The sequence below is a fragment of the Dermacentor albipictus genome, chromosome 9 (assembly GCF_038994185.2).
Source record: "Dermacentor albipictus isolate Rhodes 1998 colony chromosome 9, USDA_Dalb.pri_finalv2, whole genome shotgun sequence".
Taxonomy (NCBI): domain Eukaryota; kingdom Metazoa; phylum Arthropoda; class Arachnida; order Ixodida; family Ixodidae; genus Dermacentor; species Dermacentor albipictus.
Window position 1 is genome coordinate 2,538,018 of NC_091829.1, and position 25,975 is coordinate 2,563,992.

The window sequence follows — 25,975 nt, forward strand, 5'->3', positions numbered from 1 at the left end:
AGGTGGGAGGGGGCCGACGAGGTCCAGGTGTACGGTGTCAAAACGAGCATCCAGTGGAAGAAAAGTCTTGGCAGGCGGAATGGGGTGACGCTGGATCTTCGAACGTTGACGCGACAAACAGCAGCGAAACCAATCGCGAACTTGCGCGTTTAGCTGAGGCCAAACGAAACGACTGGAAAGAAGCTTCTGTGTCGCGCGTATGCCAGGGTGCGACAGGTTGTGCACGGTTTCGAATAGACGTCTGCGAAGGGATGCCGGAATGTATGGTCTGGGTGTGTCATTAGAAGTGTCGCAGACGATGGACGTACCATCTGGCGTCACAACGACGTCTTTCGAAGTTCAACGACGTCTTCGAAGTTCAGTGTCGTCACGCTGTTGACTGGCGAGTAAGTCGGCCTCGATGATGAAAGGTTCCGATGTCAACGTGGAAACGACATTGATACGACTGAGGACGTCGGCTGGAACGTTGTCGGTGCCCTTGATGTGGCGGAACGTTGTTCTAAACTCGGAGATATAGGAAAGGTGTCGAATCTCGCGGGGCGAGTAACAGGACACCGAACGATTCGTTGCGTGCACAAGGGGCTTGTGGTCCGTCAAGACAGTGAATGCACGGCCTTCGAGGAAATGGCGAAAATGCTTGATAGCCAGGTAAACAGCGAGTAATTCACCGCCGAACACGCTGTAGCGGGACTGCGCAGGCTTCAGTTTCTTGGAGAAAAAAGCGAGTGGATGCCACCTATTGTCGATGAATTGCTGCAGAACGGCACCAACGGTGGTGTTTGAAGCGTCGGTCATGATGGCAGTAGGTGCGTCTGGCTTTAGGTGTCTAAGCAGCGTTGCGTCGGCGAGGGCAGACTTGACTCTTGTGAAAGCGTCGGTGGCCTCTTCAGTCCACTGAGCACTAGTTTGCGTTTGTTTACCAGGAGATGGTCTAGCGGAGCCATAAGTCGTGCGCACTCGGGAATGAATCGGCGGTAGAAATTGACGAATCCGAGGAATTGACGAAGCTTGGTGAGTGTGGTCGGTCGGGGAAGGTTTTCGATGACGCGAATCTTGGACGGCAGAGGTCGAATGCCGTTAGCGTCGACGATATGACCGAGGAACTCGAGTTCGGGTTGACCGAATTCACTCTTGGCGGCGTTGATGACAATTCCTTTACTGGCAAGGCGTGAAAACAACAACCGCAAGTGGTGAAGATGTTCTTCTGCCGTAGAGCTTGCGACGAGAAGGTCGTCAATGTATGCAAAAACGAAAGGCAAACCTCGGGTGACGGAATCGATGAAACGCTGAAAGGATTGGCCCGCGTTCCGTAAACCGAAAGGCATGCGGAGAAATTCGAAAAGACCGAAGGGTGTGGTGATGGCGGTCTTGGGAATGTCTTCTTCAGCGACCGGTAGTTGATGATAGGCGCGAACGAGATCGATCTTAGAAAAGATCGTCGCACCGTGCAACGCTACCGTGAAGTCCTGAATGTTCGGTACAGGGTAGCGATCAGGAACTGTGACGTTGTTTAGTGCCCGGTAATCGCCGCATGGGCGCCAGTCTCCCGTCTTCTTAGGCAGCATGTGAAGTGGTGATGCCCAGTTACTGGAGGAAGGGCGGATGATGCCAACTTGCAGCATGTGCTCGAACTCCACGCGAGCGATATTGAGTTTCTCCGCGGACAAACGCCGGGGTCGGAAATAGACCGGTGGGTCGGAGGTGACGATGTGATGGCACACGTCATGTTGCACCGGTTGCGTCCAGTCCGGCAGGCGCGTCAAAGTGGGAAACTCGCGTAGGAGCGCGGCGAAAGGTTCGTCCAACATGGCAGAAATAGGCGCTATGGGCGATGTGCCTGATGATGGGACGCCGGGAACGGATAGCTGGGTTACAGAGTCGATGAGACGGCGTCGTTGGATGTCCACAAGGAGTCCGTAGTTATGCAAGAAGTACGTCTGCTCCAATGACTGCATGACGGACGTCTGCAACCAGGAAAATCCAGCGGAACGCTCGTCGAACGCCAAGGTTTAGCATGACGGAGTGTGACGAGAAAACTGGAATCCTGGTGCCGTTGACGGCCTGCAAAAACGAGACAGGTGTCGCTTTTCGGTCGGAGTGCTGGGCGGGTAGAATGCTGACGTCAGCACTTGTGTCGACTAAGAATCGTTGTCCCGTAACTCTGTCCGTCACGTAGAAAAGGCGACTTGTGTGTTGGGCCGGACCACTCGTCGCCGTTAGAGGTCGGCCGGCCTGTTTCCCTGCCAAGCGCAGGGACGCCGACAGCGACGAGCGTCATTTCCAAAACGGCGGTGGTAATAGCAAACGCCAGGCGTTGTAGTTGAGGTTTCATTGCGGGTGCCCGTGCGTCTTGATCTACTGGAACTACGGCTGCGTGGGCGACGAGATGTGCGGCGATGTTCCGCTCTACAGATGATGCGTTCCAGGCGCTCACATAAGGAGTCGAGCGGAGATTGCCCTGCGGAAGAGCAGGGAAGAGTTTGCAGAGCGGTTGTATTGTCACCCGGAGACGGTGACGTGGCTGCGATGGTTGGGGTGGCTACTTCCATGACTTTGTCGGCCAAAGCGGCAAGTCCGGTAAGGTCCATGGTAAAGGCTGTCGCCAGGACCATCTGCACGTTGGCCGGGAGTCGTTTCAAAAACAGTTCGCGCAACAGCGTGTCGTCGATGGATCTCGTGTTGTTTCCGAGCAGCTGGCTCATTCGGCGAAGAAGTTGACTAGGGCGTCGGTCGCCGAGTTCTTCAGCGGACAGAAGCTGCTGGATGCGGGAACGCTGTGAAGCTGCTGTGCGCTGTAGCGGTGCTGCCTTAAGATCGTCATAGGCGGCGGCAGACAATGGGGAGTTCAACAAATCTGCTACCTCGTCAATGGCGGCTGGCGAGAGCGCTGCGACGGCGTAATGGAACTTCGAGGCTTGAGAGCGGATACCAGCGACTTGAAATTGCGCTTCGGCCTGAAGAAACCACGCCGAAGGATGCTGGTCCCAGTACTGTGGGAGGCGGACAGCGATGGCGGAACAGGAGGGCTCACTGCGTTCCTCGGAAGGGTTCTGGCCTTGAGCTCTAGTAGCGTTGGTCTGGTCCATGGTCGTCTCTCCCACAGGAGCGTATGGCAGTATCACGTCCGGAGTCACCAAACTGTGGCGACGAGCGACCACGTAGACAGGTAAAATCGGGCTCTCGCAGGAGAGGAAGAACCAACGCTCGATCGCGTAGCGTAGCATTCTTTTTAATGATGTCCTTCGGAACGCTAGCCCGTGCCGGAGCGTGCCAGCCGCTGGTCCCTCGTGTAGACGCGAGCGTCCACGTTATCCCTCGTGCGACGCCGATGCTGCTGCCGCTACAATAGAATTCACTCGCATAGACCGTTGACCATTACATCGGTATTATAAAGGCTAGCAATGCAGGCAATCAAATTAAAGCTTCAAGCATGGGCAGAGAATAATGGCATTTTGGGAGAACTTCAGAATGGCTTCAGAATAGGTAGGCATTTGGATGATAACTTATTTGTTGTTACTCAGTGTATTGAAATATCAAGAGTAGAAAGCAGACCATTACATGTGGCCTTTTTAGACACTACAGGAGCGGATCTGCAACGTAGACCGCAACATTTTGTGGGATATTCTGGAAGGGGAAGGCTTAGGTAACGATTGTCTACAGCTTTTGGGAGATTTACCTAGAAAATACCGTTTGCGTTGAATGGGAATGGATGATGAGCGAGGAGAAAGTTCATATCAACAAAGGACTGAGGCAGGGGAGCCCTTTATCCCCGCTGCTGTTTATGATGTACATAGTGAGGATGGAGAGGGGGCTAGAAGGAAGTAATATCGGGTTTAATCTCTACAGATTACAGCAGTAGTAGAGCAGCAGCTCCCAGGTTTATTTTATGCGGACGACATTTTGTTGCTAAATAACAAGCAAGGTGATTTGCAACGTCTGGCTATCATCTGTGGACAGGAAGGCAACAATTTAGGTTTGAAATTTAGTGTTAGAAAATGGTGTTATGGTATTCAATGAAAACAGTGAACAGACAGCGGCGATACAGGGCCAGGAAAAACCTCGGGTAACAGAATATAAATACCTTGGTAAACGGATAAACGAAGGCAATAGATGTATGGAAACATAGGGAAAAACACAATAACAGTGAAGGGGAAGAGCAATGCGGCCGTAATGAAACGCAGAGCCTATGGGGATACAATAGGAAAAGACTTCAACCCCGGAACGTCTGCAGGAGGGAGTACCGCTCGTTAAACGGCGACAAAGTGAGTAGGGCCGTTTCCCGGCATACAGCATGTTTATCGCACGCTACCTACGCACCCTTACTCACGCGCTAACTTACGCGCACTCTATCGCCAACGTATCCAGAATAAATGAACGGCGCAGACTTGAATCAATACGCGTCGATACATGGGTGAGGGCGACTACACGGATGGCACACTATAATGTTCGAAGCTGAACGTTTTATAACGACTCGCACAGTAAGCGAGTGACTAGCGTATTTGTTACAAGCTATTACAACGTACAGAACATCTACATTACAAGCCTTGTACACACAGAGAACAACTCTACCGCAACTGAGCACACCCGCGAGCGATCAGGCAGAAAATTATCAGATAGCGACCGCCTGGGGAACTTTCCCGAGTCAGAAACGTGGCAGGCCGTTGCTTAAAAGTATTTGCTAAACCAGGAACGAAGATCTAAACACACCGATCCCGATTCAATTCATAAGCGGAAAGTTAGAATAGCTTGGAATACATTTTAAGCCACGCTTTTATTACAAGCACCGTAGACGCATACTGACGCCTACTGGACAAAGCGCTATGAGCTCCGGAAGCGTTTACACGTGCGCTGAAGCTGTTGCCTTGGCGTGTCGTCTGCCAAGTGACTGCGACATCCGCCGAGGTTTTCAGGGCCCGTCGTGTGCACCCATTGTAAGCACAGGGGAAGCGGAGGCAAGACGCGCCACCACCACGTGACGAAACATGGCACGGGACCGCACAGAGCAAGCGTATTCACCTCGCGTGTTGCCCCATCCGCTGGCGAAGCACGTGGTGTTGACGGCCAGCTGCTGTCCGGCGCCAGGCAGGCACACGGGTCGCACGCGCGCGGTGTAGTTCACCGGCAGCGAGAGCTTGATCGCGGCCACGTCGTGCGTCAGGTCGTCTCGCCGGTAGCTCTGCGCGTGACCGGTGAATGCTTATCTAGTAAGGCAGGAGTTGCGGTCACGTTGCTGTCAGGAAGTGTTTAAACAGTTCTGTAGAAAGCAATCAGGATATATACAAATATGAAGTGATAAACAACGTGAGTTACAATTGACAAGTTATATCACTATATGGGTCTAACGAAAAAGTAATGCGCCAAAACAACTGGAACGGACAAACATCTGACAATAAAACGTATTCTCAACCGTTTACAAATAATTGGTAACAGCTTTTACAAGATTGTAAATCAGTACATTCTGCTATACCTTGTGGCAGGTTGTTCCAATCGTCTATGCTTCGAACCAGGAACGAATTTTTGAATGATTCTGTTCTATAATTAAGTAGTTTAATATGGTTTGAATGCTTTGTTCAGGGGTTGGCAGATCTCTCTAATGTGATGTGTTTTTCTAAGTCTACTTTATAGTCTCCACTTAATACGTGAAAAAGGAATGTCAGCCTGTTATGCTGCTTTTTCTGCTTGACAGTCATGAGGCAAGCTCTATTTCTAAGTTCGGTGACGGACTGGGTTCTAGCGTATGTGTTAAAAATAAAACCTAAGGCCTTGTTTTGTACGCGCTCACACTTTAGTGTCTTTTGTTGAGTGTACGGCTCCCAAACCTGACTTGCATAAGTCAGCACAGGAAGTGCAGTCATACTGCAGGCCATTGTTTTTACCTCTGGGGTGGCGTCGTGAAGTTTTCGTCGTAATGACCAAAGTTTACACATGGACTTATCACAGATTTTGTCGACTTGCACCGACCAGTTCAAATCATGTGAGATGAATCCCTAGGCATTTAAATTCTTTAACCTCAGCGACTTTGCCTCAGTTGATGCTGTAGGGGAAAATTAAAGAATCTTTTTTTACGCGTCATACGCATACAATCAGTTTTTGATGCATTCAGTTCCATTTGCCACTCGTCACACCAGAGGGTGACTTTTTGTAAATGATTATTAAGCTCCCGTTGATCATTAGGAGTGCATATTTTAGCATATATAATGGTGTCATCTGCATAATGCTTGATGGCTATTTGTGGCGAAAAACCTGCTGCCATATAACTAATCTAAATGGAAAAAAATTAGAGGGCCTATAACAGATCCTTGCGGGATCGAACTGATTTATTGGTATTGCAAACAGAATTTAATGAAATGTTCCCTTTCTGACAAATATGCCTCAATCCATTTTAATAGCTGAGTATTACCTAACAAATGAGACAGCTTTATAAGCAGATTTCTGTGGGATATTCTGTCGAATGCTTTGCGGAAATCGATAAAGATAATATCTATTTGACCCCTTCCATTAATACATTGATCGATTTCATGTGTAACTCCAGTGAAGATAGTGACTGTGGAGTACCCTCGTCGAAAGCCATGCTGGTTTTTACCCAAAGTGTCGTTTTCTTGCACAAATTTAGTTAGGTGGGTAGTTAAGATGTGCTGTAGCGTTTTGCAACATGTACTTGTAAAGAGATTGGTCGGTAATTAGTCACATCATGTTTGGAACCTGTTTGTGAATCGGTACTACATTAGCCCGCCTCAAGTCTCCCGGAACGTCGCCAGATTCTAGAGATTTAGTACAGATATCAGGAAGAAAACGTGAGCACCGCTCGGCGTATCTCTTTAAAAAGGCTTTGGGAATTTGATCAGGGCCAGAACATTTTCTCCTCACCTAGTTTAGGGAGCTACAATGTAAGCAAGTTAAGCACAAACCACGTTGCACGTGCCGGCAAGCCCCCCCTGTGATTGTGAACCGTTCGCGATGCGAGGGAAATGTGCGGAGCAACGCGGCTCTCTCCGTGGATGGAAACTAGTCTTGCCCGTGTTGTTTTCTTGCGACACGTAGCTTCGAGTTAGTGAACCGTGTCGTCATATTGGCGAGTCTGCTACGGTCGAAGTCGTTCTCCCTGTCGCACACGGCAGCCGTGGGCTGGAGTTCGCATGCGGAGGCGAGGGCGCCAAGTGGGGCATCGTCAGACGGGCGCGCTACTTGCCTGAGCGGCAGGCGCCGAATGCCTCGCACTGAGCGGAATGCACTGAAGTGATGGGAAGGCAGACCGGCAGCGGACTTTCTGCGCCTGAGCCTCTCTTGCCGTGTATACCTGTCAACATAAGTCTCTCGCAGGAATGTGAGTATGAGTAGAATGTGCCGGCGCTTCCTTGTGCACTATTCCCGGTCCTTCCGGGAAAAATAGCCGTGCTACATGTCAGTGAGGAAGCCCACTTCTGGCTTTCCAAGCTTGGAATGTGTCGAGCAGAGTTGTGAAAGTTTCAATGCTTTATCGCAGCTGTTCGTTATACAATATGCAAAGCAACTACAGCTATATGTGAAGACTTACACCATGAAGAGCACCCTGGGCGAACTCACCCCCCCCCCCTTTTTTTTGTACACCCATGTCTACTAGGTATATGACATTATATGACTGTATATGACATATATGACTGTATATGACATATATGACTGTATATGACTGCTATATGACCGCATTCCAAAAACAAAGGACAATTTAGCATTTAGCGTCGTGTCAGGCATTGTGTTAAAATTAATTTAAAATGATCCAAAGCACCCTTATTCCCGACATTAAACTTTGTGCGGCACGACTGGACAGCTGTGACGTATATCAAATTAAATTTTCGAATACATTCACAAATATGACCCCAAATAAAACGACAAAGCAACATGACGACGACGTGAAGAGCTGCGACTGGAGCGTAGATTTAAAGGGACACTAAAGGTTACCAGAAAGTCAAGTTAAAGTGTTAAAGCAATGCTCTAGAATGTCTAAGGCGTCAATATAATCACGCACAGAGCTTTAGTAACCGAGAAATTGAGGTAAATGCATGACACGATTTGAGACCCCCCAGCGACATTCCGGTACTAAACCGATGACGAAAGCACTCCTCATAATTTGTCACTAGTACTCAACTACTCGTATTAAAAAGATCATTTCATTAGATTATAAGACGGAAGAAAATGCTACTTGCCTACTTCTATTCGATGCTAAGAAAAAACTTTTTGACGTTACCCTTGAATAGTATGGGTGATCGAAAGGTTTCGTTTTCGCTCGACTCTGCGCGCTCGACTTTGCGCCGCGCGCGTTTGGGAGTTTCAGTTGTTTCCTTATCGCATCGTGCTGCGGTGGTCCTGCTGGCTCACGAAACTTGCATTGGGAACAAGCAGCGAGAATGCCACGTCCATGTGATGTCGTGGGATGCGCGAACGGTCCGCGGAACTTGGCCAAGGGCAGTTGCAGCAGCAAATCCAACGTTACTTATCACTGTGTGCCAACGAGTGAACCTCTCCGTTCGGAGTGGTTAAGTGCCGTACCTCTGCCACAGCGCGCTGGCAAAGAGCCGAAAAATCACGTAGTGTGCTCGCTGCACTTTCGTCCAGAGGATTACGAGTTCAACGCCGACTTACTGAAGTCGCGTGAAGTGCCTTTCAGAGCAGGCCGTCGTCGTAGTAGTACGCAACGACGCCGGCAGCGCGAGCCCTCAACAGCAGGTCACGTTCATCAGTGCTTAAATCGCTGAACTCGAGCCCAGCATCGCGAGCTAATGTGTCGTTGTCAGGGTCATCCATTGCAACGAGCGTCGAAGTTGGCGTCATAAAATAAAGAACCAGCTTATCGTCGTGCGCTTTCCCTTCCACTACCCACCTCAGTTCCGCTTTCGCGCTGCTGTCGGCTCTGTCTTGGCTCTGTTTGTGGCGCGCGTTTGCGTTTTGTGCAGAAAAGCTGTAGCGCCGTCTGAGGGAGCCGTTTTACTCACCGACGGCGTAACGTCATTATGAGACCATGACGTCAATACTCCTCGATCGGAGGGCGGGTGATTTGAACTGCGCTAGGTACGCGGGCGCTTCAGAACGCATTTTCTCTTAAAATAAGCCTCTTCGCACGAAACAAGCGTTTCGAGGCTTCTGCGGTGGTATTTAAACAGTCCACGTTGACTTAATATTAACCTTTAGTGTCCCTTTAAGCCTTTCAGTTCTGAGAGTTAAGCAGAAAAAAAAAAAGGCGCTCACTTGTTCGTGCCATGGTTCACGCTCCAACATTCTCATGCAATGTATACAATGGAAGCTCGTGACACATCTTAGAAGGGAGCCTTGCGTGACTCGAACATCGCAAATCCGGTTAAGGCTTGCGACTGGTTAAGGCTAGACGCTATTAGCCCCGAGAACGAACGCGAGCGGCGCTGCGAGCGCCGCTCGCGTGATGTCAGGGCACGGACTCGCACCTGTCGTCTGCTACAGTTCGGGCGTTGTCCGGGCGCTTTCTGCGGTGTTTTCGTTTGTTCGCCCTCGTTCTCTCTGCTTGTATACTTATGGTGGTCGTCTCAAGTATATTTTATGCGAAGCATACTAGCCGCACAACCACGCTCTTCCTTGCTGCGCCGAGCGCCGCCGCGTAGCTACATAGCCGGGTCTCAGCTCGTGCGCTCGCCTGCGGTCGCACAGATGGTACTGCGGCCTAACTCCCCCTCCTCCCGCTAGGGCACTGACGTCACAACAACATGCGTCAACTCGTCAAGTTGCGAGTGTATCTGTCGCTCGCCACTACTTTACTGATCACCAAAGCGTATTTATTGGTTTGAAAATAAAGGAATAAGCAGAGTAACGCATGAGTTGTTTCTTCGGCTAGCCGAACCAAATATAGCCAAGCAACAGCAGTTCACCAGGCTAAACAGTGGTTCATCAACTAAAATAAAGGCTAGTATGCTTCGCATCTTGGGCTTAACCTAAGCCACAGTCATTTTTTTACGACGTCTTCCTTTGCGAACATTTATTCAAAGAGCTAATTTCTTAGACAACAATGCAGCTCTCGAAGGCAACGCTACAGTGCCAGTCGAAGCGACGCAGACCAGCCCATTGCGGGTTTTTCATACGCGGATAGACAATCGCAAAAGCATAGCCTATAGGAATCCAGTTATGATACCATACCTGCCGCGGTGCAACAAGTATGTCACAGAGCTGGCTATATATGACTTCTACAGCAGTTACGTTGATTTTATTCCGCTAAAACAGGTTTGCTCACGACGAGTAGTTCATGGTATAATACCGAATTTTTGCATTTCCTCACAGAAACGCTCGGCAGTAGCACGGGGACTTAACTTATACTGGAGCTTAGATTCTACACGCCTCACTTGCTTAACTGCTTTTCAACATTAGGCGGTTCTTCATGTGTTTATTTTTCTTAAGCGGCGGCAATTTGAAGTAAAGTTGATGAAGGCTTACAGCTATTTACAGAGTGCAAATAGGAATGTACCAATATATATTCCCTTTTCTGTGCTACACGTTCAACTCACCTCTTTAGAGCGCGTTCGTTAATGATTAATAATGTATGTTGTGGGAGTTCCTTCGGTCTGCCGGGGCGCAGTCGTTGCTGTGCCTAAGGCTCCGGACTTATTCGCCATTGCGAGGAAAACCCCTCCCCAATGCCTGCCCCTCGACCGCGCGCCGTTTTGACCGGGCGCCGCGACCGCGTCCCGCGACGTCATGCTACGCGGCCCTGCGATTGGGTCGTGGGGGGCGTGACGTAGGGAAGAAGCCCCGGCTGGGGACGATCGCCGTGCGCGGGGGAGTCGTGCTGCGACAGGGACGAGCGCCGGTCACGAGAGGCAAGCTGCAAGGTACGTGAGCGACCAGCTATTTGTGTCCCCAACGCCCCGGCCTGGGGACGTTCACGTGCTTTGTCAGCTTGCGTAAGTGCGGCTTGCTGAGTGGCTCTGCGTTCCGCCCTTGCGGTAGTCGCAGGTGCTCAGTGCGTCACATTTTGCGTGTCCGAACCGTCGCAGACTATTGTCGGTGACGGGAAGCGCTGGGTAGCGTTTGCGAACGCATTTCGGCCCGCGCGCGCAACCCATCGTTCGACGCGGCGTGTAACCCGCCTTCCTCGCCATCGGGAACCGCGGGCGCCGAGTGTACTCCGTGTGTTTGGGTGCAGTCTGGTACATGTTGGCCATTTGTGATCAATAAACGCCTTAACTGTCCTGGACGCCTTGTGTTCTTGGGAGAGCGCCCATGCGTAAGGCCAGAGCCGGCCAGGTCTTTCGGCTCGGTGCTCGAACCTGCGGTGGGTCTATCGCCGTGCGCCGTCGTGCCGCGTCGTGAGGCTCCACTTCTCGGGGGCCACTTGGCGACGCCGTGCGCGGAGACGTACGGTGAGCCCACAATGTTTATATGTTCCTCTTTTTTTTGTCTATGTTACCAAGTGTATATCATTTATTTATTTCAATGCCGCAGTGTCTTTTGCATTGTTATTGCGGAAATATTTCACTGTTCTTTCATATATTGTATAACTGCAATGTTTTATGGTCACTATATAAATGTAATTTACATGGCGCTTGATGTGTTACCCCATGCAGCCATCTTGTACCTAAGGGGGTGAGGTTACCTCAAGCCGCGTCTGTGCGGCTTTTTTCCCTCATCCACCTCCATTTACCACTCCTCTGTACATGTGTGTGTGTGTAAATGAAAATTAATAAATCAAATCAAATCAAACTCACTTGAGAAATTTACTGGTGCTTGTTGCTTGAGGAATATACATGACGAATCTGTTTGGCGAACTGACACAGGCTGCTCGGCCCAATTTTTTTAGTGAAGTATGCCTGCTGGACCGCATAGCTGCAGCCAGAAAGGAGTCGAAGCGTCAATGACTAGTAGTATGGGACATATTGAAGATATCGAAATTCCCCCGGTGGAGGGTCAGAAATCAAGTGAAAGTATATGCAAGGCTTGTGGTGCTTTCCACAAAAGGATCAGAAGCCCTTACACGTTAATGAACATCTTACGCAAGAAAGAAAGCGGCTGTTTGCACAAGCTCTTGAGCTGGAACAAACAAGAGGCTGGAAACACCTCTGGACAGACCACTGCGTAATCAAGGCGCGAAAGACAGATGACAGCCGTGTGTACCGGATTTCTAGTGCGGGTGATCGCACTGTTTTCACCTAGCTTACCGGTGTTTGCGGCTGCATATCTTAAACCGGCGCAAGAATGTTTTCTTGTCAGGATCTTAAAAAAACATTTCAGTGATGAAACTCCCAAGTTATCGCTAATACGTAGTAATACGTAATACGTAATTCGTAGTCTACGACGGCCTCATAGCATTTCTTTCCATAATTAATCACAACTTCTCTTTTATCTGTCTATCTGAGACATGGTTGTCACCGGACGATAGAAATTTATATGCGCTACCAGAGTACAATGCAGAGTACTGCTATCGTGCTACGACACGTGGCGGCGGATCTGCCATATTTATTAAACCATCATCGCCATACAAACGCCGCAACGATCTTGCCTTTTCTAATTTGATCTGCGAATCTATATGGTTGGAATTTGATCAAAGTGTTTTTTCAATTGATGGCCTGAACACAGTGTTAGCGTGCATTTATCGTTCACCATCATCGTCATACTCTGAGTTTTGTCTGGAGTTTGAAAAGTTGTTGCACACTGTTGCGAACGAAAACAAAAATGTCATTATCTGCGGAGACATTAACATAAACATTATCGACCCTAATAGTCTGTCATGTTCTGATTATCTTGCGTGTTTTCTTAGCTATGGCCTTGCTTCTTTAGTTACTTCTCCAATTAGATGTGACAAGACAGGATCTAATACGTTAATTGATCACATATTAACCAGCTTTACTAAAGATCATACGGCAGGAGTCATCGAGCACAGCATAACCGACCACTACCCTGTATTTTTGACTTTAGGTAGAGAAAATTCTAAAGCGACTGAAAAGAAAGAGAAAGTACATTTTGACTCAAAAAATTTATCTCTATGATACAGTCAAATGACTGGACCGCAGTACTCTGTGAATCTTCCGCGGAAGAGGCTTATCAGTTGTTCTTGGCTGAAGTTACACCCTGCATTCATGAATGCACTACTACATCTATCACAACTCGTTTCTTCAGTTCCCCTCGAAAACCTTGGGTCACAAAAGCGCTACTTCGATGTATATCAAAGAAAAATCGGCTCCACAAAAGGGTACTTTGTGAACCCTTTAACTGTGAACTTAAATCTCGTTTCAAAAAATATTCTAACACGCTTGCAGCAGCACTTAAATGTGCTAAACGAGATTACTTTCAGAACAAGATTTTGAATAATGGCAATAATACGAGGCGCAATTGCCAGGTCATTAACGAATTCTTAAATAATAAATGCCGTGAGCATTTAACAAAAATAAAAACTGAGACACATACATACTGCCACCCAGCTGATATCGCGAATGCCTTCAGCGAGTATTTTAGCAGTACTTGCGATTCTCAAACAGATCCCCCATTACCGACATTGCCTCGTCATATTCATTCTTTCTACTTGCGACCTACGAATGCAAAGGAAGTTCTTCATGTTATATCTTCGCTTAGGTCTACTGGCCCTGGCCTAGACGCTGTTCACCCATCACGTATCAAGTTAGTTTCTAATGAACTGTCTCCTATCATAGCCGATATTGTTAACAAAATGTTTAAAGCAGGCATATTTCCCAGTTCTCTGAAAGTTGGTAAGATAACACCTGTTTACAAAAAAGGCAATCGTGAACTTCTGAATGACTACAGGCCTATCTGTATTCTTTCATTTTTCAGTAAAATCATTGAACGACTAGTTCATACACGTTTATCATCCTACCTAGCAAAATTTAATCTACTATCACCTAAACAGTATGGCTTTCGGCAGGGTTGCTCAACTGAGCTTGCGCTTCTAACCTTCGCCGATAAAGTCGAGAAGGCAATCGACCACGGCTTGCTGGTTGGAAGTGTATTCATAGATTTAACAAAAGCCTTTGACACCATTAATCACAAAATTCTAATACATAAACTTGAATCTTACGGCATAACTGGCCCAGCACTTCAGCTTATTTCTAGCTACCTAACTAATCGTACTCAAGTTGTTCAGATTGACGGCAAACTCTCATCTGCTCAGAACATATATCGAGGCGTTCCTCAGGGTTCGATCCTTGGCCCGCTGCTGTTTCTGCTATTTATCAACGACCTACCTAATGTTCTAACCACTACGGACTGTATATTATATGCAGACGACACGACTATTTTTACTTGTGCTAACAATGTCGACGAGCTACAGCAAAATGTTAACGTTGATCTGCATAACATAACTTCCTGGTGTCAAAAGAACATGTTGTGCATCAATCCGCTAAAAACGGTTTTTATGGTTTTTCATTCCTTCCCGACACTAATTTCGAACTCTATATCGGTGCGTCTTGAAAACAACTTAATACCAACATCTGTTAGCACTAAGTTTCTTGGCGTAGTTTTAGACAGGCATCTGAAATTCAATCTTCATGTGCAGTCACTTGTCCGTAAGATATCGTTTGGAATACGTGCCATAATCAAAACCCGCTCGTATTTTCAGCCACACATTATACATTCCCTTTATCATGCACACATTCACAGCCATTGATCTTACTGCATATCAGCCTGGGGAAACACATACCTCGCTCACCTCAGCCAACTTCAACGCATGCAGAATCAGGCGATTCGCCTCATGACTTTCAGCCATTTCCTATCGAATGCAACGCCACTTTATTGCAGTTTAAACATTCATCCTCTTCATCAGCTCTTTCAGTTAAAATTAACAATCGTGATCTATAAGTTATTTCGTAATATTGCACACATAGATGGCTTTGTTGTTGAAAATTTTGTAAATACTAACACTACTAGGTTCTCTGAACTCGATAATCGTCTTTTGTCTAAAGTGCGCACAAACTATGGTAAGTTCACTACCACATTTGCGGGAATAAAACTATGGAATTCTATTCCACATAGCATTAAATCATCCCCCACAGAGCATATATTCAAGAGTCAGGTTAAGAAATACTTTATGCAGCAACTCTCTCTATCCTAACCACTGACTTTTGTGAATGTAATCATAATTGACTTAGCTATTATACTACATGTTATATTACTCATATTTTTATTGTATTGTACATTTGCATTGCTTGTTCACTACAGAACTCTTCTTCGCAATTTTTTGTCTTACTAAACAGTTTTGAATTCTTCAATTTTTGCGCTGTTTCTTATTTAGTCTGTAATGCCACCGTAACCAATGCTTGATCTGTATTGTCTTTAATTATTATTTCATGTATGGGAGTCCCCCTGACAGTTTTTAACTTTGGGACTCCCTGTGTAGTGCTCATTTTGCATACAATTCTTGTATATCTGACATCGTTGATGAATAAACTTGAAACTTGAAACTTTCTTTATGAATGTTTGCGATTGGATTGGAGCAAACTTAATTTAGCCTGCAAGGTTCTCTTTTATGTACTGACGAAGCGAATAGTTATCCGTTTGTATAATTAAATAACGCTGGATCGAGACATGGTGAGACAGAAGGTGCTTGAATTTTCCTTTTGTAGGCAATCTAAGCTGCGGTGTAGTAGCTCGAGAATACTTTAGCCATTCCAGTTGGCGCTGTAAAAAAATGCTTTATGGTTTTAATTCGAAGTTGTCGTGAACTGATGGGTTTCGCGAACGTAGCGTGCCCCGCCATACGGAGAGTCGATTGCTACCGTTACGTGATCAGGGGTGTGCCATATTGTCGATAAAGGATACTGAGGGCCACTATGAAACATTTCATCACTTTCAATTGAGTGGCTCTCGATCTTAACAACGAAACTTTTCTCTCAGGTGATTGCTACTATGGTGCTTGTGAATTAACTATGTAAATACTCTACATGACGCGCCGTCGTGTTAGCAGCCATGAGCAATTCGTTTTTTGGAGGCCTGTTTCAGAGGGGGATGAAAGTAGCAGCAATCTTTTTCATAAGAAATGCGCGCCTAACTATTTTTTTACGCAACAATGAATGGCCATATTTGAATAGAACAACACACCAGAGTAATAGGAATCGTGATGACAGCTTCGCTGGGCAGTGTCTTTCTAACATCGGATAACATGTTGACGCCAATAACCAAATTTTTCTTCCACGTAAAATGCAATGCCTCTCATAGCTAAATACTAAAGGAATGTAAAGTGTTTATCGAAGCATCATACACAACTTCGCGCGTTGAATTTGCAGATATTCCTTCTTTAGTCAAAATTTACCGATAGACACGGCGCATATATGCATTGCAAAATATCCAAGCACCAAAGTTTCTCGACTCACACGCTTTTGAAGAAGAAACTGTGGTTAAGGTATGGCAGCTGAAAGAAGCCGACGTATTCTTCAATACGTACGGCTCGAGCCACCCATACGCCAAGCATACACGAAGGGGACGAGCGCGCGCGGCAGCCGAGCGAGCCGGAGCGAGCGGCGTCCTGGCCGTGACGTCACTCGCGAGAGGGCGCCACTCCTAATTCTCGCCGCTAATATACTGTTTTTATCGGACAAAATTGCCATTGAAGATAGCCTGTCATCTGCCATAGTTGATCTTAGGCATGTCTTAAGTTTTAATTTTGAGGAACTCCTCTCTGCGGTCGGCAGTGAAACTGCGGGAGATGGCATGTGGAAAGGCGTCGCACACAGATGGGTTTCCAAGAGGAACCAACCCGGAGCAGCAGGCTGCGCAGCTACACAAAAGCTCTTCGCCGACATCTGTGCCGCTGATGTCCACTCTCTCGAGTAAGCACGTGATCAAGGGCTTGTCAGAGCCCGGGAGGTGCAGCTCTGTCTGAGAGCCGGGTGCGGCTATAAAAGACACGCCCCCCCCCCCCCCCCCCCCAAACAAATAGTTGCGTTGTTTCATATTGCGAATATGTGAATCTCAATGCTAAGTTATTTATCAAGGGTTTGACGAAAGCTCGTCTGGTCAGGCATGGAAATGAAGGGGATCACGGTCACTGACCAAGTCTGATGAATAATCTGACGTTTCGGAACCGCGTACGGGTTCCTTATTCACTGAGTTGGAGAGGAAATCGTCGTCACCTATGTAGCCAGCACGTGACGTAACGAACGTGCCTAAATGGCAGGCATAGTCCCTGGTATCCGGTTCATCGTAGCTGGCGTCGATGGAATGATTAACGATTCTAGCAGCCGTCGGGATGACATGCTCTTTTCTATCGCAACAACAGTGGCATTGTCCCAGTCAATCTTGTGATTGTGTTCCTGAGCATGCTCGGTAATGGCGTTAGTCGTGTGACTATTATTTCTTACGTCACGTTTTGTGGTCCTTGAGGCGTCTGGAGAACTTCCCTGTTTCACCAATATATACTTTGTGGCAATCAGCGCATGGTATCTTATACACGACTCCTGGGAATGATTCAACACGTAACCCGTCTTTCACATTCATTAGCTGGCTCCGGAGCTTGCTGGTCGGGATGTGGGCAATGCGCAAGTCTTATTCTGAAAATACGAGTGACAGTGCCGACAGTGACATCAGATTTGCTCAGTGACCGTGATCCCCTTCAATGTCAAGTTCTGTATGCGTTCTAGATTTTCGGTTAAATACTTCTGGTGAGTGGCCCAAATAGCGCCAGCATACTCTAAAACGGGTCTAATGAGGGTTCTGTATGCATTTAACACTAGGAGGTGTGCTTCTAAGTTTTCTTCTCAAGAAATGCAGTTTACCTAGCGCCTTGTCATGCATGTTATGTATATGAGGTTCCCAATTTAATTTCGTTGTAAGAGTGACCCATGGTATGTGACCTCATTGCATTTTCTGAGTGGTATATTGTTTATTGTGCACGTAAACTGAAGCGCATTTTTCTTGTGCGTGAAGGAAATACGGGTAGTTTTTGTTGCATTCAGTTTCATCCCCCATTTGTTGCACAAATTTTGTATTGCAGCTAATGAATCGCTTAGTTTTACCTGATCCTCTCTGGCATTCAGTTGCATGCGCTACGCAATCATCGGCGAATAAGCGCATTTGAATAGGCGGCTGAACACAACATCAAATATCATTGATGTAGGTCAGGGATAGGAGGGGCGCAAGAACCGAGCCTTGTGGTACGCCAGAAAAAACGTTGAGGTAATCAGACATAATATCGTTCGTAGCTACGCATTGCCTTCTGTTTTCGAGATAGTTATTTATCCATCCGACCTCTCTGCATTTGGTACGATTAAACTTCTCTCTCTTCTTTATCAGTGATACTGTTTTCTCGTGTATACCAATGGCAGTTCGTTTACTAATAAGATCTGGACAGGGAACAACATCAAAGGCCTTTGAAAAATCTAAGACAATGGCATCTATTCGGCTTCTGTTATTTATTGCGGTATTGATATCATGGGTTATCTCAGCTGAGTAATAGTACTTAAACCTGAACGGAATCCATGTTGCGGCTGTATAGTAGGTTGTTATTCTCTAAGTGCAATATTATGGCCTTATAAATAATATGTTCGAACAATTTACTGGATCCACATGTTCATGAAACAGGTCTGTAGTTATTTGCGTCGAGTTTAGAGCCAGATTTGTGCACAGGTATTACTTTGGCAAGAAGAGAGCAGATTGTGCGAGGCAACAAACGCGGGTAAATGACATCTTAGTTGAAATCAAGAAAAAGAAATGGGCATGGGCCGGACATGTAATGAGGAGGGAAGATAACCGATGGTCATTAAGGGTTATGCACTGGGTTCCAAGGGAAGGGAAGCGCAGCAGGGGACGGCAGAAAGTTAGGTGGGCGGATGACATTAAGACGTTTGCAGGGACAGCATGGCCACAATTTGTACATGACCGGGGTAGTTGGAGAAGTATGGGAGAGGCCTTTGCCCTGCAGTGGGCGTAACTGGGCTGATGATGATGATGATGAATAAGCGGCATTGCACGGCTTCGAACGTAGGGATCCCAATCGCACGTCTTTGGACAATGTACGACGCCCAGGATCCATCCTACAGGAATCGCGAAAATAAACCAGCAGGCACAGACATCTGGAGGCAGACCCTCTTCTGGTGCACGTTTGCAGAAATGTTTCGCATACTGATTCCATATCTCAACCATGCCCGTGATGGCGCGTTTCTTTTTTACTTTGATGACTGGGACCTCGCTAAGAAATCCGCCGGACGTCTTCATGATGCAAGAGGGGTGTGTGGATATCTTTGGGACGTGTCGTATGGGATGCACGAAGGGTCGATTCCCGACAGCGGTGGGCGCGCCATAGCGAATGGGCGCGGCATGCACCTAAGCTCACAAATGAAAATACAAAGACGTATATCACACGTTGCTTGCGCAAAGTAAAAGTTGATCGTACGTTAGCAGTTGTCTACCAAAAACGCAGCAGTAAAAAAAAATTGTGAAAGTAATAGGTTTCGCTATTACTTTTATCGAAAACATCTGTAGATTCGGAAGCTTCATCACAAGCTTTGAAAAGAAAAATTAGTACACCTGCCGACAAATCAGTATCGGTGCCAATTTGGGGTGGTCACTTACGTTGTGCGTTGCGTAGGAGAAGACACTCCTTATCTGGACACCGGCGTCGTCGCGGACAAGGTCATGGCTGCCAAATTTGAGCACCAGGTTCTCAGGACGCATCCTGCGGAGGAAAGTGCAGAAAGTGATCCGGCGGGGTCAAAGTTCAAGAAAAGGGGCCACTTCACATCGGACGCCACTGTTGTCTTTCCCCTGCACGTCCACCGCAGCAACGAGTCCGCAGCAGTAGTGACGTCATCAAAGTGAACACCTCAGCCAAGAAGGCCCGAACAGACGACAAACTCTACGAGCTCCAAGCGTCGTACGATAAGAGCCTGCATTTGTAGCCTGCATCCAGAGCCCCAAATGTCGCTTGTCTTGCGTTGAAGGCAGGAAAAATACGCCCCTACTTTTTCCACAACAGAAAAACGAGATAGAGGCAAGCTTGAAAGTATCAAGGCACGAAAAAACGTGACTATGAAATTTGGTACATAAATCCCAATTTCGAGTAAGCTGGACATCGCTCTGTCATCCAAACCATTGCAGGTGCAATGTTTTGTAAACAATCTTTGTGATCTTTGTAAACGCATATCTTTTTTTTTTCTTCTTTGATAATGAATCTATCGAGAAACTTCATTTTTCCAGCGAGTGGTTTGAACGATACACACCCACGATCGGGCAATTAAGTCGAGCTCTATACCGACACCTTGCACAATTTGGGCACAAGACGGGAACGCCGGCCACAAACGTTTCCGATATGCAGGAGCGGTGTGCACACTGTGAGGCGAGAAATGACAGAAAGACATGAGCGGAATGCGTTGCGTGGACAGATGGAGCGAGCTGGCGAGGAGTGTCTAGAGTAAATGTAAAATTTCCTAATTCTGTCTTCGGTGGACATCCCGTATTCGCGCATCAAGCCCAACAAAATCATGACTTCTTGAAACGGACCGCTCGACCACAGCGACAAATTCCCCAATTTCTATTGAGTTCTATTGAAAACCGTTTCAAACGACACCAAGCCTTGCGGAATGCAGCCCCGTTAGCGTTAGTGACGCGGCTGGTTGAGAGACGGGTGGTTTCGAGTTTGCTGTATTAATCAGCCAACACCACCACTCATCTGGTGGCACCGAGCATAAGCCGAAGATCCTTCAACAACCCAGCCGTATATCGCGGCTGGATATACTACATCCGATATAGGACATAACCGTTATTGAAGAAGTTTTCTACCCGCGTTGTCCGTTACTGGGCTTATACTCACCCCTGCACGCAGTGAGCGGCCGTGATAACCAGGTCGTTGCGTACCAGGACTCCTCCGCAAAAGTGGGCCGCCGGCCAGAAGCTCTTCATCTGGATGCTCGCCTGCACGGGGAGGGGCAGTTTGTCTCGCCAAAGTTGCACATGCAACCACTACGCACTGTCGCGCTTCGACCGCATCGCGCAAAGACGTACGGTGCAGTCGTGTGTACACGGGCATACCGATCGATACCTGCTACATCTCCACGTTTACGCGAGCCCGATAAAATTTGGCCAACCTGTCATTTGATTTGTGTAAATTATAGCAGGTCGGGTGGCTTGGCTAGCCCGCCTGCAGGTTGCCGATGGCGAAAAGGTGCAGTCGGCCACGAATAAGCTTGAGATCTGCGAGGCTGTCTGGCACACGTCGACTGCCCGATTTTCGCGTAAATAAAAGAGGTGTCGGGATCAGATGAATTCGCCGGCTGGCCACAGTTGCTCCGGTCAAGCTCATGTAAAGGAGGCGCATGGCATTAACCTTGTTTGTGAAACAAATAAGCATACCTTTTAATGGCGGCGACCATTTATGAAACCACGAGACGGGTGGCCATCGGGTAAGCTTGGTGTGTTCTAAGGGAGCAAGGAGACCTACAAAAAAATTCACCGCCGATTTCGCTACTCCCTACTGAGAAATTGGAGCCCAGCTGTATACGTGGTTTCATTTCACAATATATTGGCTGGTGCGGACAATCTGTCTCGTGCGGCACGTTCCAAACGGAGCGAAGTGTGGCGCGTCTATCTCGCTCATCGGGACATCGCGAGAGCCAGCGCGTGAGTGCGATTCACGGCAGACGCCGCAGACAGACCTCCGCTCATGCAGCGCTTGGTTTCCACGCAAGCGACGCGCGCTACTCTGGCGCCGTATCGCAGCCGAGCCTGTCCTGCGCGGCACCCGTTCCACGGACGACGAGAGCGGCCCTTCGTCGCGGGGAGGTCGTGTCAGCGGCGACAACACCCAAGGGAGCGTCACATCCAGCTCGTCATCGCTCCTTGCGGGAGCAGTGATCCCCGTCACACACGCTGGTACCGCGAACGAGCGTAACCCGCAGCCCACCTCACGGCACCCTGCCGACGATCGCGCAAGAACGGACTACGAAAAGCTTCGCGCTAAAACGCCTCGTTGAGAGAGCGTAGTTGTAAAAAGTGTTAAAAACGCTCATACACGGTGCTTTAAAGGGACCCTGAACAAGTCATTATTGAAGTCAAGAGATGGAAGTGAAATTGGACTATTGTCACGTGGTAGTTACCGTAAGGAACACAGTAGCAATACTGTGGAAGACGAAACTAACTTTTATTGGGCGAACCTGTGCCCACAAAACCAAGAACGGCGACAGCGGCGAACACAGTCGGCGATCGTCGAAATTTGATCAAGCGCGTCAGCTTTGATACATGAGACATCGAGCATTCCAGAGTAATCGCTGATGCTCGCGTGTCTTTCAGAAAGTTCTACACCACACGCGTCGCGCTACATTCATATCAGATTACACAAGGTTCGGCGACAACAGACAGAGTATTGAAGAATCGATAACATTCCAGAAACTTCGTATCAATGCGGGCCCGTCCTGCGCTGAGCGGTAACTCGCCCGTAAAAGATAAACGAGTTCACGCGTCGCTATTTCAGAAATAACTTGCTCGGAAATAGTACTTCTATGCGTTCAACAGAAGCGGAGTTATTGGCGATCGAAGACTGCCTATGATCCCCCTTCGCAATGCTTTCGTTCCTTCAATGCAATTGCACTAGAAACTGAACAATGGGGTTTCACGTGCCGAAACCACTGTCTGGTTATGGGGCACGCCGTAGTGGGGGGAACTCCTGAAATATGGACCACCCGGAGTTCATTAACATGCACCTAAATCCAAGTACACGGGTGTTTTAGCCCCATTGAAACGCGACCGCCGTGGGCGGGATTCGATCCCGCGACCTGGTGCTTAGCAGCCCAACACCATAGCCAATAAACAACCCCGGCGGGTAATGCACTGCGAAGGCTACGGCGGAGCGTGCCCACAACGCACTGAGCGTCGCCGTGGCGCGCAGTTGAAATCTGATTCTGGATGTTCACGGAGACGCTATGCCACTTGAGCTTTTGGTGCCGCGCCAAACTCGGAGGCTATCCCTCAACTTGCGGTCACAGTGCCGCCACAGCTGTCCTTGCTCTGCACGAGATAGCGAGTGGCATTTTGCGCACTTACACGATTATCACAGAACTTCCGAGCGTAGAACGAAACGACGTCTTTGTGATCGCTCGTGCCAGTACGCCGGCTTAAGGGCAAGGTCCATCCAAATAGGTCGCGAAGCTTGGAACGAAAAGCGTGGCAAAACCTATTGCCAGAGATATCAGTTAGTGGTGCGCGATTGAAGCGCGACTAGACGAAGGGGGGCAAACAGTGAAACTAGAAAGCCTATGTAAAAATATGTTCGAAAATATTTAATCACAATAATGCCATTCCGTTTCAAATATTTTTGCGGCACCAAATGAACAAATTGTAGCAAGCATGTGACGCGAGCGCTTCAGATTTGTCGTGACCTAGCACACGGCATTTATTGGCGAAAGGTGTGTGTGTAACGTTCCGTGCGTGTGCGAAGCATTGACCAGGCTGACATGGGTAGGGCGAAAGACTGCTTGCGCCCTGTATTGCGCTTGCTTATAAAGGCACGCGAAGAGCAAAGAGGGAAAGTAAAGAGAAAGGGCACGGCTCGTGCCGAGTAGAAATAATGACGTGGGTTGCGCTGGTAAGCGTACTATCAGATTACGATACAGTGCGAGTGCAGACTTTTTGTTATCCTGCAACTTCACCTATACCTTCACTTCACCTGCAACCTATACCTTCCGAAAGGAGTTGCGAAAGTGCAGATTCTTGACGTTTCTTCATCGAGAGCAATTTGATAAAAACCAGCCTTCGCGTCAAATCGACTGAACACCTTTGCACCGGCCAGTTCCGCCTCTATGTCCTCACGCCTTGGCATTTCGTAATGCTCCCGTTTTATGCTAGCGTTGGTTATCCTGGGATCCATACAAACCCTCAACTTTCCATCTTTTTTCTTGACTATTACCCATGGGCTTACCCATTCAGTCGGTTCGTTGACCTTTGTCACGATGCCCGCTTGCTCCATCCGCTTCCGCTCGTTGCTAAGTGGTTCCTTTAGGGCCAAAGGAACTCGTCGGGCAGCTTGAACCACTGGGACCGCATATGCAGAGAGGACCATCTTGTAGTGTCGCTGTACGCAGCCGCCACCTTCGAATAGCACGCCGAATTCCTGCATTACTTGTTCGGAGTTGCTTGTTGCCACTGCGTCGACTGTCCTGGTAACTAGCCCGAGCAATTCACTTGCCTTGAGTCGAAGCAGTGCCTGCCTTCCTTTCTTTCTTGGAGACGAAGAAGTCCAAATGCTGGTGCTTGTCACCAATGACTACTTCTTGGCTGCTGACTCCTAGGTGTTTGATGGCCCCATCGTACGACCGCAAAGTGGTGTTGCTGCGTTTGATAGGCGGCACTGGCCGCAGCTTCCTGTAGGCTGAATACGGTAGGAAGTTAGTTTGAGATCCCGTGTCGACTTTGAATTTGAGTTCGTCGCCGCCAATGCTCGCTATCACCATCTAATCACGTTCATTCCGTATGTTACTGGTACACATCCAAAATTTCAAACTCGTTGCCATCACCGTCATCCTGGAGCTCATCTACGCGTGCCGCTCTTCTCCAGAAAACAGCAAAGTGATTCCTTGCGTTACAGATTCTGCAAGTTTTGCCATAAGCTGGGCAGTCGCGTGGCCTGTGTTCTCTGCCACAACGTGAGCATTTGAACGTTTTTGGATGCTTGGTTGAGTTCCGAGCGACATTGACCGGATCTACTTGGTTTACTTTATCCGCCCATGCTTCGCATTGCAAAGCAGCTGCCTCTGATGCCTTGCATATTTTCTCGGCTTTACGCACCGTGAGCTCGTTGTGTTGCAGGAGTTTAGCCCGGAGGCTGTCATTGCTAATGCCGATCACAATTTGGTCGCGAATCATGGAGTCTGTTAGCTCACCGAAATTGCACGATCGGGTTTGCATCCTCACGTCTCGTGCGAACTGTTCAAAACTCTCCCCCGCTGTCTGCATCCGCTTCCGGAACAGATAACGCTCATACACTTCGTTTGTTTGAGCAGTCCAGTGTGCGTCAAACTTGCCGACGATGGTCTCGTAGTCTTCTTTACTTTCACCTTCGCTGAAGGAGAAGTTGTTGAAAACTTGTAATGCGTCCTCCCCTGCCAAGCTCTGTAGTACTGCTGTCTTTGCTGCCTTGCTCAAGGGTTTGTCATGCGGCTTTGTTACCGTGAAGTAGAGCTCCAGCATCTGCTTAAATCGTTGCCAATTCTTGCCCATACCACCTGTCATGAGTAGTGGTCCGGGTGGCTTCAGCACATCCATGTCTGTTGCTGGGTGCGCCCGAGCTCCTGCTCCCGCTGGAAAGTGTTGCACTGGGCGGCCACTTCTGACACCATGTAACGTTCCGTGCGTTATGGGCGTGTGCGAAGCATTGACCACGCCGACATTAAAATTAAATTATGGGGTTTTACGTGCCAAAACCACTTTCTGATTATAAGGCACGCCGTAGTGGAGGACTCTGGAAATTTCGGCCACCTGGGGTTCTTGAACGTGCACCTAAATCTAAGTACACGGGTGTTTTCGCATTTCGCCCCCATCGAAATGCGGCCGCCGTGGCCGGGATACCAGGCCGACATGGGGAAGGGCGAAAGACTGCTTGCGTCCTTTATTGCGCTTGCTTATAAAGGCACGCCAAGAGCAAAGAGGGAAAAGCAAAGAGAGAGGGCACGGCTCGTGCCGAGTAGAAATAATGACATGGGTTGCGCTGGTAAGCGTACTATCAGATTACGATACAGTGTGAGTGCAGACTTTTTGTTATCCTGCAATTTCACGCTGCGGCATCCGACCAACACTACCTATATAGCACAAGGCTTGTTCACTCCCATCCATGACGTCATGCTGTTTGGCCCGACTGCCATAAAATTTAACGGCGATGCTCCCAAATAAGCTGCGGTGATTTTGACGTCACCGATTTCGTCACGACAGCCTTGGCATTGGAAGTTTGGGGCCAGGTAGCACGACGTCATGGATCCGAGTGAACAGGCCTTGTGCTATCTATGTAGCGCTGATCCGACGTGCTGGGTCTTTATCGTGACGATAAATGCGGAGCGCT

At 48.2% G+C, this 25,975-nt stretch overlaps 1 protein-coding gene across 3 annotated transcripts in view; it reads right to left on the minus strand.

Annotated features, from left to right (window-relative positions):
* LOC135909198 (ovochymase-2-like) overlaps positions 1-25,975 on the minus strand; it is a 337,884-nt gene that overhangs the window by 21,362 nt on the left and 290,547 nt on the right. For all 3 annotated transcript variants that reach the window (XM_070524733.1, XM_070524732.1, XM_065441041.2), the window contains 3 exons: positions 20,744-20,844; positions 19,507-19,609; positions 5,017-5,176 (listed from right to left, as the gene is read on the minus strand). In XM_070524733.1, the coding sequence (XP_070380834.1) occupies positions 5,017-5,176; positions 19,507-19,609; positions 20,744-20,844 (364 nt within the window). The remainder of the gene's footprint in view (positions 1-5,016; positions 5,177-19,506; positions 19,610-20,743; positions 20,845-25,975) is intronic.